This window comes from Ornithorhynchus anatinus, chromosome 2 (genome assembly GCF_004115215.2).
Source record: "Ornithorhynchus anatinus isolate Pmale09 chromosome 2, mOrnAna1.pri.v4, whole genome shotgun sequence".
NCBI classification, from domain to species: domain Eukaryota; kingdom Metazoa; phylum Chordata; class Mammalia; order Monotremata; family Ornithorhynchidae; genus Ornithorhynchus; species Ornithorhynchus anatinus.
This window is the reverse complement of record NC_041729.1, coordinates 144,072,624-144,091,961: the sequence shown is the minus strand read 5'-3', so window position 1 is coordinate 144,091,961 and position 19,338 is coordinate 144,072,624. Positions and strand designations below refer to the sequence as shown.

At 43.3% G+C, this 19,338-nt stretch overlaps 1 protein-coding gene across 1 annotated transcript in view; it reads left to right on the top strand.

Moving 5' to 3' along the window:
• The window catches only part of TMTC1 (transmembrane O-mannosyltransferase targeting cadherins 1), a 361,323-nt gene that overhangs the window by 12,639 nt on the left and 329,346 nt on the right, over nt 1-19,338 (top strand). Inside the window, exon 2 of the mRNA XM_029058287.2 lies at nt 18,489-18,666. Coding sequence (XP_028914120.2) covers nt 18,489-18,666 — 178 coding nt within the window. The remainder of the gene's footprint in view (nt 1-18,488; nt 18,667-19,338) is intronic.

Sequence of the window (19,338 nt, the reverse complement as noted above, 5' to 3'; positions counted from 1 at the left end):
CTTGAGCTTATAGTCTAGAGGAGAAGTTTACATTTTGTCAATCCTTTGAACACTTAATGGACAGTCTCAGGCAATCGCATATAAACCGAATCCAGGCAACCATTTCTCTCATTGTAATGTGTCCTTCCACTGGTCTGGCTCTGAAAACGGGATTTTCCCTCTCTCCTCTCCTCTCTCCTCAGCTCTTCTCTCTTTCTCCTTTTGAAAAAGCCAATGTGGGTTTAGTAATTTAAAGATCCTAGAGGTAGTTTTAAATGGATCACTTTAGTTTCTTCTGTTTTTTCTTTTTCTGGTATTTGTTAAGTATTTACCATGTGCCAAGCACTGTACTAAGCACTGGGGTAGATAGAAGATAATCGGGTCGGACATAGTCCATGTCCCACATGGGGCTCACAGTCTTGATCTCCATTTCTGCAGATGAGGGAACTGAGGTTCAGAGAAACGAAGGCACTTGCCCAAGGTCACAGAGTAGGCAAGTGGCAAAGCTGGGATTAGAACCCAGGTCCTTTTGATTCCTGGACCCCATCCACTGTATCCACTAGGCCATGCTGCTGCTGCTTCCTTAACGCTTCCAGGAAATTGAAGAATGGATGCATTTTCCTTTCAAAAGCAGTATTCCCGAATGTATTTCTTCTGGGAGGGGGACAAAGAGTGGGGCAGAATCAAAATACATTTTTGGAAAAGTAATCGATGCCCATGATCTATCTCTATTCCCGAGTGGACAGTGCTGAAACATCTCCTTGTCTAGGCTTTCTCTGTGGCTGTGAAATCAAGAGGAAAAATGCAGAAAACCCGAGGATGCGGTATTGGCCTTGGATTAAAGCCCACGACAGAGGCTTACCGGAGCCTGAAAGCAACCTTATTGGAGAAAAATATCCTTATCACTTCCTGCCCTTTCTCTTGTAGGTGAAGACTTCACAGGAATAGCAATGGGAATGAAGCAAGTGGGAACCTTTAGCAACAACTAAGGGGCTCCAGCCTGTAGGGAAATCATTATAATGCAATGAACTTTCTAAGTACACCTTTTGAACCTGTAACTGAAGAAATCACTTTTATTTAAAGGAAGTAAGCACACCTTAGAGCCTAAACCAAGGGATATTTTGAAGTCTCCCTCCTTGGGGTTGCTGTACGCTCGTCTCAAGACTGTAAGCTCTTTGTAGGCAGGGAATGTGTCTGGTTATTGTTCTACTGTCTTTCCCAAGTGCTTAGTAGAGTGCTCTGCACACAATAAGGGCTCAATAAGTACGAATTAATGAATTGAACGAAAGTAAGAGCAACTGGGAGGTTTCTCCTTAATTTTGATGCGGTTCTTCCTGAAGGCAGCCAGGGTGGTTTAATCTTTAGTCCTGATAATTGAATATGTATTATCAGATTGTATCATGATATTGAAATGTAAAATAAACATCCCAATAGTTCTGTATGGCAGGAAGTCTTCTTGTGATCTGTGAGCCAGTTGTTGGGCAGGGATTGTCACTATTTGTTGCCGAATTGTACATTCCAAGCGCTTAGTACACTGCTGTGCACATAGCACTCAATAAATATGATTAAATTGAATGAATCCAGATGGAGAAACAAAGTAGGCTCTCCAGACCATAACAGGGTTTTGTATATTGCATCTTCTCCAGGGAAGCAGCGTGGCCTAGCGGAAGGAGCACGGACCCAGGGGTCCGAGGTCATCCGTTCTAATCCCGGCTCCGCCATTTTTCAGCAGTGTGACTTTAGGCAAGTCACTTCACTTCTCTGGGCCTCAGTTACCTCATCTGGAAAGTGGGGATGAAGACTGTGAGCCCCATGAGGGACAGGAACTGTGTCCAACCTGACTAACTTGTATCTACCCCAGCATTTAATACAGGCCTGGCACATAGTAATGATGATATTTGTTAAGCTCCTACTATGTGCCAACCGTAACAAATACCATAAAAAGGCCTTCCCCAAGTAAACCCTCATTTCCCCTATCCTCCCACCTCTTTGGGTCAACTAACTAACTTGCCTGTGTAACGCTTCTGCATTTTGATACCCACCCCAGCCCATCAGCCCTTTTATGCATATCTTTATACTCTACTATTTTCCCTTACCTGAAATTTATTTTAATGTCTGTCTTCCCCAATTAACCCGTAGCTTGCTGTAGGCAGAAAATGTGTCTGCCCACCCTGTTGTATTGTATTCTCCCAAGTGCTTCGAGTTCTCATCCCAGCTTCTCTACTTGTCTGCTGTTTGACCTTGGGCAAATCACTTCACTTCTCTGTGCCTCAGTTACCTCATCTGTAAAATGGGGATTTAGACTGTGAACCCCACGTGGGGACAGGGACAATGTCTACCCCTATTTGCTTGTATCCACCCCAGCGCTTAGTACAATGCCTGGCACAGAGTAAGCGCTTAACAAATACTATTAGTATTATTATTATTAGTGAAGCAGTATGGCGTAATGGATAGGGTATGGGCCTGGGAGCCCAAAGGTCATGGGTTCTAATCCCGGCTCCACTACTTGTCTGCTCTGTGACCTTGGGCAAGGCACTAGACTTCTCTGGGTCTCAGTTACTTCATCTGTCAAAAGGGGATTGAGACTGTAAATCCCATGTGGGACAGGGACTGTGTCCAATCTGATTAACTTGTATCTGCCCCAGCACTCAGAACAGTGCTTGACACATAGTAAGCACTTAACAAGTACTAGAATTACTATTTAGAATGATTATTCACACAGGAAATGTTCAATAAATGCTATTGACGATAATGATGATAGATCAGCTGTAAACTTTATTATTTTATGTTGATAATTGTGATATTCACTAAATGCTTACTATGTACTAAGCACTGTACTAAGTACTTGGGTGGAGGCGAGCAAATCGGGTTGGACACAGGCCTTGTCCTACATGGGGCTCACAGTCTTCACCCCCATTTTACCGATGATGTAACTGAGACCCAGAGAAGTAAAGTGACGTGCTCAAGATCACACGGCAAACAAGTGGTGGAGCCGGGATTAGAACCTAGGTCCTTCTGACTCCTAGGTCCGGGCTCTCCAAGCGCTTAGTAAAGTTTTGTGCATAAGATACTCAGTAAATACCAATAATAATCATAATGATGGTATTCGTTAAGCGCTTACTATGTGCCAAGCACTGTTCTAATCTTTGGAGTAGATACAAGAACATCAGCTTGTCCCACGTGGGGCTGACAGTCTCCATCCCCATTTTACGGATGAGGTAACTGAGGCCCAGAGAAATGAAGTGACTTGCCTAAAGCCACACAGCTGATAAGTGGCAGAGGTGGTATTAGAACCCACGACCTCGGACTCCCAAGCCCGGGCTCTTTCCACTAAACCATGCTTGATTGATTGACTAATTCCTGCCCAAGTAGCAACTTTGGATGTACTGCTTTTCCCTGGGAAATTCTTCCTGCCAAACGAGAATGATTCAACGAGCTACTCAGGGGTTGTGGATAATTAGTTTATATTAATATCCGTTTCCCCCTTCAGACTCTAAGCTCATTGTGGGCAGGGAATGTGTCTGTTTATTGTTAGATTGTCCTTTGCCAAGCGCTTACTACAGTGCTTTGCACACATTAACTGCACAATAAATACGATTCAATGAATAAATGAATGAATGGTTTATGTGGTCTCAGCTTAGATCTATGAAGAAACTCAGGTGGGCAGACAGGCATCATTTTCAAAGGTGAGGCGAAAAACAGCATGGTCAAGTGAAATGAGGACGGGCCTGGGAGTCAGGACCTGGGTTCTAATCGCACCCCACTTATCTGCTGAGGGACCTTGGACAAGTCACAACACTTCTCTGGGCCTCAGTCCCCTCATCCGTAAAATGGAGATGAAGACTGTGAGAGCCCCATTTGGAACAGGGACTGTGTCCCACCTGATTAGCAGTGCTGGACACATAGCGCTTAACAAATGCCATCATTTTTATGTTTATTACTGGTATGGGCAAGGGGTGGGGGGTGGGTTGTGTGGCTTGTGGGAAAGAACACGGGCCTTGTAGTCAGAGGACCTGGGTTCTAATCCCAGGTCTGCAAATTACTTCCTGTAAGCCCGTCAGTGGGCAGGGATTGTCTCTATCTGTTGCCGAATTGTCCATTCCAAGCACTTAGTACAGTGCTCTGCACATAGTAAGCGCTCAGTAAATACTATTGAATGAATGAATGAATGACCTTGGACAAGTCTCTTCACTTCTATGTGCCTCTGTTTCCTCAGCTGTAAAATGGGGATTCAATACCTGTTCTCCCTCCTTACTTAGACCGTGAGCCCCATGTGGGACAGGGTCAGTGTCCAACCAGTTAAACTCGTATCTGCCCCAGAGTTTAAGGATGTAACAAATACCGTAGTAGTAAGTAGGCAGAGGAACAAATATTTAATCCCCATTTTACGGTTGAGGAAACTGAGGCACAGAGACGTGCTGGGATTTGCCCAAGTTTAAACAGCAAATAATGGGCAGAACTGGGATTAGAACCTGTACTCTTTCCACTAAGTCACGGTGCTTCTTTTTGAAGTTTAATGGGCCCAAGATGTGTTGAGACTCTAGACTGTAAGCTCGCCGTGGGCAGGGAACATGTCTACCAACTCTGTTATATTGTGCTCTCCCTCAGTGCTCTGCACACAGTAAACGATAACATTTGCTGAGTGATCTCCCAAGGGCTTAATACAGTGCCCTGCACACAGTAAGCACTCCATATTGACTGACTGACTCTAGGCAGAGCCTGTATCAAGTGCTCAAGAAAGTACCATAGAAGGAAAAGGCGTAACCTTTGCCCGCAAGGAGATTACAGTCTATCTTGGGAGACAAATATAAAATAAATTAAAAATAGGAAGAAGTCCTTAAATAGAATACGTGAGACAATGGGCACAAATGTGTAACGGGAAATAGGGAATGGAAAAACGCTAAGGCAGTTCAAAGGTGCTGAGACGATACTAGAGAGTATGTGAAGAGAAGAAAAATTAATCACGGAAAGCCTTCTGGAAGAGGTGGGGCTTCAGGAGGGTTTTAAAGGTTGCGGGGGGTGGATTTGGGGGTTGAGAGGATATGAGTCAGGTGTAGTGGGTCAGTCATATTTATTGAGCACGAATTATTTTTATCAAGTGCCATCGAGTCATTTCTGATTCACAGCGACTCTATGGATGTACTTTCTCCAGAACGTCCTGTCCTCTGCCACGATCCGTAACCTTGCTAACGGTTCTTCCGTTATCGTCATTACGGTCTCTCTCAGTCTAGCCGCCGGGTTGCCTCTTTCACGTTTTCCCTGGACTTTTCCTAGCTTTAGTGTCTTCTCCAGAGAATCAGTTCTCCTGATTATGTGTCCAAAATCTGCTCATCTAAGTCGAGTCAATTGGCCTACCAAAGACCACTTTGGTGTAATTTGTTCCAGAATCTATTTGTTTGTTTTCCGGGCTGTCCACGGTATTTGCAAAAGTTCATTCATTCATTCAATTGTATTTACTGAGCGCTTACTGTGCAAAGCACTAACTAAGCGCTTGGGAGACTACAATATAATACCAGACACATTCCCTGCCCGCAACAAGCTTACAGTCTAAAGGGGGTGACAGACAATAGTATAATTAAAATGACAGATATGGACATAAGTGTTGTGGGGCTGGGAGGAGGGATGATGATGATGATGGTACTTGTTAAGTGCTTGGTAAGACACTTCAGTGCTCTGTGCCTCAGTTACCTCATCTGTAAAATGGGGGTTGAGATTGTCAGCCCCACGTAGATAGGGACTGTGTCCAACCCATTTTGCTTATATCCACCCCAACGCTTAGGATAGTGCCTGGTGTATATTAAGTGCTTAGCAAATGCCATTATTATTATTGTTATTGTTATCGAGTCTCTGCACCCCTCCGCTCCGTGCTCCAGAAGACAGGGAGTCACTTAGCCTTTCATTGGAGGGACTGGAGAGTTTAAATGCGTCTCAGCTCCTGGCTGATTTAAGATCCAGTTTCTAAGCAAGGATCTTCCGTTCCCTTGCTGGACTTAATGGTGTCCGTAAGAAAGGGAGGGCTTGGAGGAAACATAATGATCCTCCCTGATCTTCCATCTCTTGTGTGAAAGCCTGAAGAAGCACAGTCATAATTCCTGTGACACCAAGTGGAAGGCAGGATGGTAAACATCTGTATCCTTCAGGGCTAAGACCAGTCTAGTGTGATTTATCTATCAGCTCTAGCCACATTCTAATGGAAGAGCAAAGAGCCATTCCAATAATGTCTGTTCTAGGGTTTCTAGTAGGAATTCTTATTTTTCTGCTCATTGGTTGAGCCAAAAAAGGAAAAAAAAACCACAACATTTTATTTTATAGTAGGATGAGTGAGGTGAAACAGCACTGAAAGGCCTGCATCTTCTCAAACTTCACCTCTCCACTAAAAATGATCAGAATGGTCTCTGTGAAAGAGATTATCTGACATTTTGTGGCTGGTAATGATCTCCACTGGGACTCCCTTCCTTGGAGTTTTTTTAAGGTCTTCTTTCAAAAATCTCATTGTCAATTTCCAGGAATCGTAGGGTTTATTAAGTGTTTCACTATGTACCGAAATACGGTGTCAAGCGCTGGGAGAAATACACGTTAATTGGACCAGAATGCAATTCCTGTCCCCCGTGGGCTTCACAATCATTGAAAAGGTATTGTATCCCCATTTTACAGATGAGGAAAGTGAGGCACAACATGGTTACATTCATTCATTTGTATTAAGCGCTTCCTGTGTGCAGAGCACTGTACTAAGCACTTGGGAAAGTACAATACAACAATAAACAGTGACATTCCCTTGCCCAAGGTGACTCAGCAGATAAGTGGTAGAGCTGGAATTAGAACTGAAGACTTCTGATTCCCAGAGGTATTTTCAGTTTTATTTATTTATTTTTTTTGCAGCATATGACTAGCATTTGACGTAGGTGAGGGGGAACAAAATGAACAAGGTCCTCTTTGAAATGAATAGTGGATCGAGGAAAAGTGTCTGGGTGAAAAATGGATAAATCTACCTCCTTCCCCATCCCACAGCACTTGTGTATATTTGTACATATTTATTATTCCATTTATTTTATTAATGAAGTGTATATATCTATAATTCTGTTTATTTTGATGCTATTGATGCCTGTCTACTTATTTTGTTTTGTTGTCTGTCTCCCCCTTCTAGACTGTGAGCCTGTCGTTGGGTAGGGATTGTCTCTCTCTCTTGCTGAATTGTACATTCCAAGCGCTTAGTACAGTGCTGTGCATACAGTAAGCGTTCAATAAATATGATTGAATGAATGACTAAATACATTTTCCATAAATTCTTTCTAGCCACCATCAGGCTGGGGTGTAAAGTACTGAATTTGAAATTCTGCTTGGTGATCTGTTATCTTTAAGTAGTGGTGCTTTTTTTTGATTGTTTTTTTTCCCTCATATATTCTGAATGTTCAGAATATACCACCTGATGTTTTTTTCACAGTTTTTTTTCCCTGCTACTGGAGTAAATGAGAAGAGCCACCATGATGATTAAGGGCCATGCTTTTTTTTTTCAGCTACTGGAGTAAATGAGAAAAGCCACCATGATGAGTAAGAGCCGTGGGGGGGGATTTGCTTTAAGATGAAAAATGAAAAGAATCAGGTGTCATTGAATAAACGATCACTAATTAATGTAGAACTAGTATAATAGGTGGTACATTTCAAAGATGGCAGAAGTGTAGAACAATTGAGAATGGAAAAAAATAGAGGAATTTTGGGAATAGAAGAAACAGAACAATAAGCAAAAAAGTACAGTACAACAATAAACAGACACATTCCCTGCACACTATGAGCTGATATTCTAGAGGGAGAGATGGACATTAATACAAATAAATAAATGACAGATATGTACATAAGTGCTGTGGGGATGGGAGAAGGGGAGAGCAATGGGAGCAAGTCAGGGCGACACAGGAGTGAGAGAAGAGGAAAGGAGGGTTTAGTCAGGGAAGGCCTCTTGGAGGAGATGGACCTTCAGTAGGCTTTGAAGAGGAAGTCATTTCATTTTCTGTCAGATATGAGGAGGGAGGGCGTTCCTGGCCAGAGGCAGGATCTGGGAGAGGGGTTGACGGCGAGGTAGATGAGATGGAGGCAGAGTGAGAAGGTTAGCATTAGAGGAGTGAAGTGTGTGGGCTGAATTGGAGTAGGAGAGTTGCTGGTACTGTATGCAGAGCACTGGACTGGGTGCTGGGAAATAGTCTACAAGGGGGTTGGAGTGTGTGGAATTCCGTCATCCCCCCATCAGGCCGCCTGGAACAATAGAGTGGAGGAGCACAGAGTCTCCATCAGCCAGTCAATCGGTTTTTCTTATTAGTGCTTCCTATGTTTTGTGTCAAGTTCTTATCCAGGTGCTGGGGTAGAATCGAGTTCAACAAAGTCGCTATCCCCCATACAGCCTACACTCTACGTAGGTGGGAGTGGGATTTATTTCCCATTTTACAGATGTGGTCACTGAGGCACAGTTAAGTGTCTTGTTCCCCCAAAGAGATCGCCAGTCTTTTCACCCCATCCAGTTTTCTCAAGTCATCAAGCCCCATTTGGCCTCTGTACCCTTGATGACTAAATCGCCCTCAAAACCACCCTCTCTACTGAACTCAACTCACTCGCTCTCCTGTCCCTTCGTCCGTCTCATACCATTAATCCACTGCCCTGGATAATGTCCACAGCCAGCTTCCGCAGATCGCTGCTGGTGGAAATCCAGATATCAGGCTGAGTTCGTCCACCTGAAGTTCATCCTTTCCTGTTTTAACTCTGCCCGGCAACATTATTTCTCCATCCTTATGGACTCCCATGCCCATTGCCCTCATCAGTTCCACACTTTTAACTCTCTTCAAACCCTCCGCCCCCCCCCCCCCCCACCTCTCCCTACCATCTCTTGCTCCTAATGACTTGGCCACATTATTGAGAAAATGGAAACCATCAGGTGTGTTCGTCCCAAATCTCCACTGCTCCTCACCAGTCCTTCCCTCTCCTGCTCCTTCAGCTGTCCCATCTTTTCTAGCAAAATCTACCCCGCTCACCTCACATCCAACCCCATTCTGTCACACCTTATCAAAGCGCTTGCCCTCTCCCTTCTCTCTGTGACCGCCATCTTCAACCTTCAGTCTCCAGTGGCTTTCCACCCACTACTTTCAAACATGCTCACTTCTCCCCATCCTAAAAAAACCCTCCCTTGACCCGACGGCTCAATCCAGTTATCTCCCTCCTACCATTTCTCTCCAAACTCCTTGAGTGAGTTGTCTACATCTGTAGTTTCCACTTCCTGTCCTCCAATTCTTTCCTTGATCCCCTCCAATCTGGCTTCCACCCGTTCACTCCACAGAAACTCCTTTCTCAAAGGTCACAGATGATCTTTTTGGCAAATCCAACAGGCTCCATTCCATCCTAATCCTCCTTGACCTCTCAGTCGCCTCTGACACCGTCGGCCACCTCCTTCTCCTGGAAACATTATCCAACCTCGGCTTTACTGACACTCTCTTCTCCTGGTTCTCCTCCCAGCTCCCGGGCCGCTTCTTCTTAGTATCCTACATGGGCCCCTCCTCTGCCTTTCTTTCACTCCCTTCTGCATCTCCCTGACTTGCTTCCTTTATTCATCTCCACCCCCGATCTCACAACACTTACGTACTTATCCCAAAATTATTTATTTGTGTTAATGTCTGTCTCCCCCTGTAGACTGTAAACTTGTTTTGGGCTTGGAATGTATCTATTTATTGTTATAGTCTCCCAAGTGCTTAGTTCAGTGCTCTGCACACAGTAAGCACTAAATAAATACCATTGATTGATTGAAGTATAGAGCAGGATGCAGTACAGACACATCAGGGAGAAAGAGCCGACCAAACAGTTGAAAGTACAAATATATGAAATACAAATTTATAAAGAGCTATATACACAGCTGCTGAGGATAGGATTAAAGTAGTTATCCCGGCTGGATTATTGCATCAGCCTCCTCTCTGATCTCCCATCCTCCTGTCTCTCCCCGCTCCAGTCTATTCTTCATTCCACTGCCCGGATCTTCTTTCTACAGAAACGCTCTGGGCATGTCACTCCCCTGCTCAAAAACCTCCAGTGGTTGCCTATCAACCTTCACGTGAAACAAAAACTCCTCACTCTTGGCTTCAAAGCTGTCCACCCCTTGCCCCCTCTTACCTCACCCACCTTCTCTCCTCTCCAGCCCAGCTGGTACACTCTGCTCCTCTGCTGCTGCTGACCTCCTCATGCTCCCTTGTTCATGCGTGTCCCACCTTCGACCCCTGGGCCATGTCCTCCCGCTGGGCCGGAATGCCCTCCCTTCTCACCTCCGCCAAACTAACTCTCTTCCCTTCTTCAAAGCCCTACTGAGAGCTCCCCTCCTCCAGGAGGCCTTCCCACACTGCATCCTCCCTTCCCCTCTTCCCCTCCTTCCCTCCCTGTTCTCCCTCCTCCCTCCCTCTGCTCTTCCCCCTTCCCCTCCCCGCAGCACTTGTGCATACTGGTATTTATTATTTATTACTCTATTTATTTTGTTAATGTGTGTATATCTATGATTCTATTTATCTTGATGATATTGACATCAGATTACTCGTTTTGTTTTGTTGTCTGTTTTCCCCGTTCAGACTGTGAGCCTGTTGTTGGGTAGGGATTGTCTCTATCTGTTGCCAAATTGTACATTCCAATCACTTAGTACAGTGCTCTGCACATAGTAAACGCTCAATAAATACGATTGAATGAATGTTTATAGTTTTATAGTCATTCATCTTGGCTAGCAATCTTCTGGTAGTATTTTTTTTCCCCTTTTAATAAGATGGTTGAGTGAATTAGGGCTTCTTTGGATGTTTGAGAATATGTAAAGAAACCACCATGTGAGTGGAAAAACAGAAATTTATCTCTTGACAACTTGATCATATGGCCTAGTTTCTCTTTGTTATTTTGACAGAAAAAGTCTGGGAGATGTTTAACTTTGAAATGTTTCTTCTCTGTTTGGTACAGGCAGTAGCTGTCTTCCAAGAGACAGCTTTATACTGCTTTCCAAAAATGCTAGTTTCCCATCAGCCCAGCCAGGAGTTTCAATCTGTATTTCGATAAAGCAGCCATTCAGTTTCTTTATTGCCAGGACTTTTCTTAGCATTTACGACACCCACACACCTCTTCCCCTCCCTCCCTCCCTCCTTGAAAATAGTAAGTGGAGCATAGCTTTTGGAAACAGAAATGTGGAAGCAACCAAGAAACAGTTATCCCTGTCCAGGCCCCCCTCTTCAGATGTTTTTGATTAAGGTTTTAATCAGACAGTGGTATTTATCGAGAGCTTATTGTATGCAGAGCTTGGGTGAGTACAATAAAGCAGTATAACAGACAAATTCCCTGCCTGCAGGGAGCTTACAGTCTAGTGGGGAAGACAGGCATTTAAATAAATTACAGCTAGAGGAGGTAATAGGGTTTAATGATATACACTCATGTACTTTGGGGTCAGAGGGAGTGGGAAGTCGTACCTAAGTTATTAGGGGTTGAAGACTAAAGCGCATCAGTGACCCAGGAAGTTTCAAGTGTTTCCAGTTTTAACTGTAGTTTTTGGAGTGCTTGGCTTCTTTCTTGGCTTAGGCTGCTCTCTGGATCCCTGATGAAAATGACTCAAACCCCAGATGAGGCAGCCTCCTGTGTCTCCCCACTCTAGTCCATATTTCACTCTGATGCCTGGATCATTTTTCTACAGAAATGTTCAGGCCAAGTTTCCCTACTCAAGAACCTCCAAGTGGTTGCCCATCCACCTCTGCATCGAACAAAAAATACCTCACCATTGGCATTAGAGCACTCAATCACCTTGCCCCCTCCTGCCTCACCTCACCACTCTCCTATTTCAACCCGGTCCGAACATTTCGCTCCTCCATTGCCGACCTACTCACTGCACCTCGATCTCGTCTGTCTCACCACAGACGTCTTGCCCACGTCTTTCTCTGGCCTGGAACTCCCTCCCTCTTCAAATCTTTCAGTGACTCTCCCCCTTCTTCAAAGGCTTATTGAAGGCACATCTCTCAAAAGGCCTCCCTGACTAAGCCCTCATTTCCTCTTCTCCCACTCCCTTCTGCGTCACCATGATTTGCTGCCTTTATCGCTCCTCCAGCCCCACAGCACTTATGTACATATCTGTAATTCATTTATTTCTATTTTTGTTTGTCTCCCCCTCTAGTCTTTGAGCTCGCTGTGGGCAGGGAATGTGTCTACCAACTCTATTTTACTCTCTCAAGCACTTAACAATGATCTGCACATAGAAGGGCTATATAAATATGATTGACTGAGGGTGCTGAAAATTGCATATTTAAAAAATGATTTAAAATGAACTCCACTAGATTGCACACTCCTCCATGAGGTTACAAACCTGTCCAATAGATGATAAAATCAGTGAATGCGCTCGTCGCAGGCAGGGGATATTTCATTGTTGTATTGTACTTTCCCAAGCTCTTAGTACAGTGCTTTGCAGACAGTAAGTGTTCAATAAATGCTATTGAATGGAGAGCAGGATCTACCAACTTCATTGCACTGAGCTCTCCCAGAAGCTTAGTATAGTGCTCTGCATAGAATAAATGTTCAATAAATATCATATGGTGATTGAAATGGGTATTTTTCAGAGCCTAGATTACTGAATGGAGGCTGCTTGTTTCCAGGGTGTTTAAATCATCATTGTCATCATCAATGGTGTTTATTGAGTGCTTTCTGTGTGCAGAGCACTGTACTAAATACTTGGGAGAATTTAAATTCCTGCAGTGAGGAATCTCTGATATCTGCCTTTTCAAGTGATTAATATAGATTAAGAGAGAGAGAGGGGTAGAGAGAGAAGGAGGTAGAGGGGTTTATGTGGTCATGTGGTCCTGTTCTGGAATAGTAAACATCCACAGTATTTACTATTAGAGGGTTTTCATTAATTACAATAATAATAGTACTTGTTAATAATAATAATGTTGGTATTTTTTAAGTGCTTACTATGTGCAGAGCACTGTTCTAAGAGCTGGGGTTGATACAGGGTAATCAGATTGTCCCTCGTGAGGCTCACAGTCTTAATCCTCATTTTACAGATGAGGGAACTGAGGCACAGAGAAGTGAAGTGACTTGCCCACAGTCACACAGCTGACAAGTGGCGGAGCTGGGATTTGAACCCATGATCTCTGACTCCCAAGCCTGGGCTCTTTCCACTGAGCCACGCTGCTTCTCTAAGTGCTTACCATGTGCAAAGCACTGTTCTAAGCCCTGGGGTAGATACAAGTTAACCAATCCGTGTTGCACATTGGGCTCACACTCTTAATCCCCATTTTTTACAGATGGGGTAACTGAAGCCCAGATAGGTGAAGGGACTTGCCCAAGGTCACACAGCAGACAAGTGGTGGAGCCGACATTAGAACCCAGGCCTGTGCTCTATCCACTACACCACTTCTACTGCCTTAAATCGAAAAAGAAAGCAAGAGGCAGTGTTCTGGAAGCATACAATAGCCCCGGAGCCAAAGTGGATCAACTTCCTTTCAGAACAAGAGGGTATTGGCAAATTTTGGTGATAGAGAAATATCTACTCAGAGGGAAACAGTGGTAATAATAGTATTTATTAAGCTTTGAGTAGAGCACTGTGCTAACTGCTGGGAAGTAGCATGGCCCAGTGGATAGAGCAAGGGACTGAAAGGCAGAAGGACCTGGGTTCTAATCCTGACTCCGCTACTTGTCTGTTGGGTATCCTTGGGCAGGTCACTTCACTTCTCTGGCCCTCCGTTCCCTCAGCTGTAAAGTGGGGATTAAGACCGTGGTGCCCCAACTCGATTATCTTGTATCTAATGCAGCATTTAGTACAGTTCCTGCCACATAATAAGCATTTAACAAATACCATTAAAGAAAAATAAATGTTTCTGGTGTTCCATAGTGGGGCGTTGGATTGGGCAATTATCACAGCATGAGTTTTTTGTGACATGAGGTTTTAAAAGAACGTAACCCCTGAATTATAGGAAAACAGGGCACACCCATTTCTTTGATGGTTAGGGGAAAGATCAGGTGATCTTTTAAGTTTCCTCTCATCCCTCAGTTATTCAGGACCACAGTCCCCTTTTGCATGGGGTTAGAATTCTTACCCCTCCTTTGCCTCACGAGACATGGTGTTTCTCAGGCCTGTTCATTGTCCTCGGACTCTTCTTGTTCACCAGTCTCTTCTTGTTCACGCTCTCCCTTCTGCCTCTGACTCGGTCTCCCATCACAGGATGATAATAACTTAATAATAAGTTAAGTGCTTACTATGTCAAAGGAAAAAAGGAATGAAGCCTTTGGCCAATTCCAAATCAATCCATCAGTGGCATTTATTGAGTGTTTACTGCATGCAAAGCATTCATTCATTCAGTCGTATTTATTAAGTGCATACTGTGTGCAGAACACTGTACTAAGCACCTGTGAATGTACAATACAACAATTAATAGTGACATTCCCCCCACACAAAGAGCTCACAGTCTTGGGACAAGGGGAGATGGACGTCAATACTAATAAATAAACACAATTTTTTTTGAGGTATCGTTTAAGTGCTTACTGTGTGTTAAGCACTGTATTAAGCACTGGGGTGAATAAAACATTTAGGTCCCACATGGGTCTCACATTCTAATAAGAGGTAGAACAGGTATTGAATCCCCATTTTGCAGATGAGGGAAAAGAAGCTAAATGGGGAGGTGTGGATACCCAAGTGCTCTAGACTGTAAGCTCTTTGTGGGCAGAGTACATGTCTACCAACTCTGTCATTTCCTCAAGTGCTTAGTACGTGCTCTGCCTAAAATAAGTGCTCAATAAATACCATTGATTGATGAATTGATATGCTGAAGTGGCCTTTGAGGAGGATATTGTATGGGAAGATGAGAGGTTAATAGGGAAAGGCTTTCTGGAGGAGGCATGATTTCAGAAAGAAAGCAGCCTGATCCAATGGAAAGAGCACAGGCCTAGAAGGGCTCTGCCACTTGTCAGCTGTGTGACTGTGGGCAAGTCAATTAATTCCTCTGTGCCTCAGTGACCTCATCTATAAAATGGGGATTAACTGTGAGCCTCACGGGGGACAACCTGATTATCTGTACAGTGCTCTGCACATAGTAAGCGCTTAACAAATACCAACATTATTATAAGTCAGAGGACCTGGGTTCTAATCCCACCATTTGTCTGCTGCGTGACCTTGGATGAGTCCCTTCATTTCTCTTTGGCTCAGTTCCCTCATCTGCAGAATGGGGATTCAGTACCTGTACCTCCTCCTGTGTGGGATAAGGACTGTGTCTGACCTGATTATGGTGCATCTTCCCCAGTACCTAGAACACTGCTTGACACATAGGGCGTATCAACAACCACAATTATTATTCCAGTGCTTAGAACAGTGCTTGGCACATAGTAAGCACTTAAGAAGTACCGCAGTTATTATTACTGACAATGCTTTTGCATCACCTCAGCACTTTGCCCTCTCAACCTCATGTAGCGCTTTCGAACATATCAATATCATATCAACATATTCTACTGTTTAAGCCTCCTCTTTCTTCTCTCTAAATTTTTGAGGTTTGTCTTCCTTTCTAAATTACAAGTTCCCAAAGGGATCTTATTAATTCATGGGGTCTTCTACTGTTATTGTATGTTCCTGAATAATTAGTAATAATAATACAAATAATAGTAATACTAATATTGATAATTGTGGTATTTTAGTGTTTACTCTGTGCCAAGCAGTGTACTAAGTACTGGGGTAGATACAAGATACTCAGGTCCCTTATGGGGCTCATATTCTAGGAGAGAGGATAGGCATTGAATCCCCATTTTGCAGATAAAGAAACTGAGACACAGAGAAGTTAAGTGACTTAACGAAGGTCACACAGCAGGTGAGTGGTAGATCTGGGATTAGAACCCAGGTCCTCTAACTCCTAGGCCCCTGCTTTATCCATTAGTGCTCTGCACACAGTAAGTGCTCAATAAATACAACTGAATGAATGACCACAATGCTGCTTTCGTTAAGATGCTATGCATACAGTAGGCATTCAGATACTGATGATGATGATAAAGGGGTTTGACCCAGCATTTAGTACAGTGCCAGGCACATAGTAAGCACTTAACAGATACCATAATTATTATTATCCTTATGACCTTTAAAAATCTTCTGTAGTTATTCAGAATGCCTTATGTGGCCTTCTGTGCATTTCGTGTTTTTCAACTCAGTGAATAAGGCAGTATCTAAAAGAAGTATAGTGTGATGGATTGAAGAAGCAGTATTGGTTCTCTGAAAGCCCCTCTCTGATTAATAAAATTCACCTGAAGAAATGGACAGGAAGTGTACAATGAATAGAGAGTGATAGATGAATGAAGTTAGCTGAATTTTAAGAGATAAGGGAGGTTTTCAGTTGTTTGGGTGTTGGGTTGAAAATGAGCAAAAGAAGAGGCAGTCCCAAATAATCCGAGTTTGGAGGAATTCTCTGTATAGTGTCCTAGTCCCTCATGAGAAGCAGCGAGGCCTAGTGGATAGGCCTGGGAGTCAGAAGGACCTGAGTTCTAATCCCAGCTCTACCACTTGGCTCCTCTGTAACCTTGGGCAAGTCATTTCACTTCTCTGGGCCTCAGTTACCTCCTCTGTAAAATGGGGACTGTGAACCCCATTTGGGACAGGGACTGTGTCCAGCCCGCTCAGCTTGTATCTAACTGTAGTGTCACATTCAGTGCCTGGCAGATGGTAAGTGCGTAACGAATGCCATAAAAAAAGACTAAGAGCTAGAGTAAATCAACTTGCCTATCTCAATCATCTGGGCTAAGGTATATTCTAGACTGAAGTTCGATTTGGACATTTCAGTTACTCTATCACCACTGTTTCTTCATCTCTTAATGGTTTGGCCAAAGGCATTAGAGAACTCCTCCTGAAATTGGTTAGAACATTTTACTCTCTGACCTTTTCTCAATTCTGGATTATGCACATAAGACAACAGCCTGTCAAAATACAGCTGGGTGAAGTACTTTTCATCCAACATTCATTTTCCTGAACTCTAGGTGGGATAAAGTCCTGGATGGAGTAAGTTGTGCATGTATTAAGTATTTATGAAAAACATACATCAATCCTGAGCTGCTAGTGCATAAAGCACCGGCCTGGAAGTCAGAAGAACCTGAGTTCTAATACTGGCTGTTCTGGGTAACCTTGGGCAAATGACTTAACTTTTCTTTGCCTCAGCTATCCCATCTCTAAAATAGGGATTAAGACTGTGAGCCTCAGGTAAGACATGGACTGTGTCCAAACTGATCAGTTTTTGTCTACCCCATTGCTTAGAAATGTGCCTGGCACATAGCATTCAACAAGTACTGGTTGGTTTTTTTTTGAAAAAAAACTTGAGTTAGGAAAATGGAGACTTACCTAGGAGAAATTAGTCAAGGACATTGCTGTCAGGTTCCTGGAAATAGCAACAAAGTGAAAAAGATTGTAGAAATCATGGATAAGTCACCCACCACACAGATACACCAGGCAGAAATTAAGAGAACATCATTCTGGATCTGGAATATGTTGACTAACATCTCTCATTGTGGAAATTCCTTCTTTACAAGAACACAATTAAAGAAGAAATTTCTGCAAAGAAAGAATTTCCACAATTGGAGATGTTAGTTAACCTGTTCTAGATCCAGAACGGTGTTCCTTTAATTTCTGTCTCCATTTTAATATTTTTTTCCAGTATTGCTGGCATTAGACTGTAAGTTTGTTATGGTCAGGGAATGTGTCTGCTATTTCTGTTGTATTATACCCTCCCAAGTGGATACTACTGTGCTCTGCCCAAAGTAAGCGCTCAATAAATACCATCAATTGACTGATTTAGTTTCTCAAATGAGTGGCGATTAGAAAACCTTCTAGACACATTTACATTTATATATTGTAAGAATGTCACATTTAGCTTATGACTATTTTTCCCTCTGGCCATAGTCCCTAATTCAATCTTTCAATACTCGGGTGTTTATTTGGGATCGACAAGACATTGTATTGGAAAGTCAGTGAGACTTCGGATGAAAATGGTTTGGCGTATCTAACTTCGCTGTGGTTTTGGTCTCGAGAGAAATGGTTTCATTGGTTTATGCCTGGCACATAGTAAGCGCTTAACAAATACCATTATTATTGTTATTACTCTGTCTTACTCGATACTACTAATCTGTATTGTTAAAAATAACACAAACCCACTAACCTTGGCTGTGCGGGAAGGTCCCAGGATTGACGGAGAAAGCGGGAAATTTGCAAAGCACCTGCCCACCAGCTGTTTTACTTAAATGGTTCCAATTAGTATCTCACTTTCATAAGTAATAAAATCTATCAGCAGCCACCCACAAATCTAGAGCGGGAAGAAGTGACCCATTCTTACCCAGCACAGAGATTAACCAGATGTTAAAAGCTATCTTAATCCTCATTAATCGAACAGTTCTTACTCTTCAATGTTGTTTTCCCTCTGGTTTGCCCTCATCTTACTGTATATCTGTAGTCTGTGATTGCAAGGAGTTTATGCTCTATTTGTATTTAATGCAGTTTTGTTGTTTTCTTCCAGGCTAAACATATATTTGGCTGGCATGAACCCATTCTATTTCCATGCAGTGAATATCATTTTACACTCTCTAGTGACTCTTGTGCTGATGTACACCTGTGAGAAAGTGGTATTTAAGAATCGCAGACTTGCTTTTATCACGGCGTTGCTCTTTGCTGTACATCCCATCCACACAGAGGCAGTAAGTATACTGAATGTTATGAAATATCGACCCCTTCCCTGTGCCTTATCAATGCTAAGTAAGCTCTGGTATGAGAAATTGTCCAGTCTTTCCTTATCTTCCTCAATCATCAATACTCTATCCACCTGATGGGGGACTTTTTGTGCATTCCCCAAGTCACCTTCTCTGCTTCCTCCCCCATTCTCTCCTCCTTCCCCTGTCACTAAGCACTTTTCCAATTAACCACTCTAATCGGTAAAACTAGAAATAAAACTCCGCAGTCTTTCATTTTCACAAAATCCTTAGCCCCGAGGTGTTTCGAAAGGAAAAAAGAAGAAGGAAAAAAAGACATGTGAGGCGTCTGTCCCTGCTGAGTCATTGTTCTAACTCTAAATTTAAATTTTGCTTGTTCCTCCTTCTGCCTTTATGGTCTATGGGAGTGCACTAGCGAAATAGAAATATAAATCTTTCCCCATTCTGAGAAGTATAATCGAAACTGCAAATGCGGTTTTACTTGACCTACCAATTGAATGTGTGTGTGTGTTTTAATGAGAAGTGTCTTTTGGGGGGAAGCTAGAAGCAGTATGGTGTAGTGGATAGAGCTGGGGCCTGGGAGTCGAAAGGTCGTGGGTTTTAATCCCGGCTCCGCCACTTGTCTACTGTGTGACCTTGGGAACTCACTTCACTTCTCTG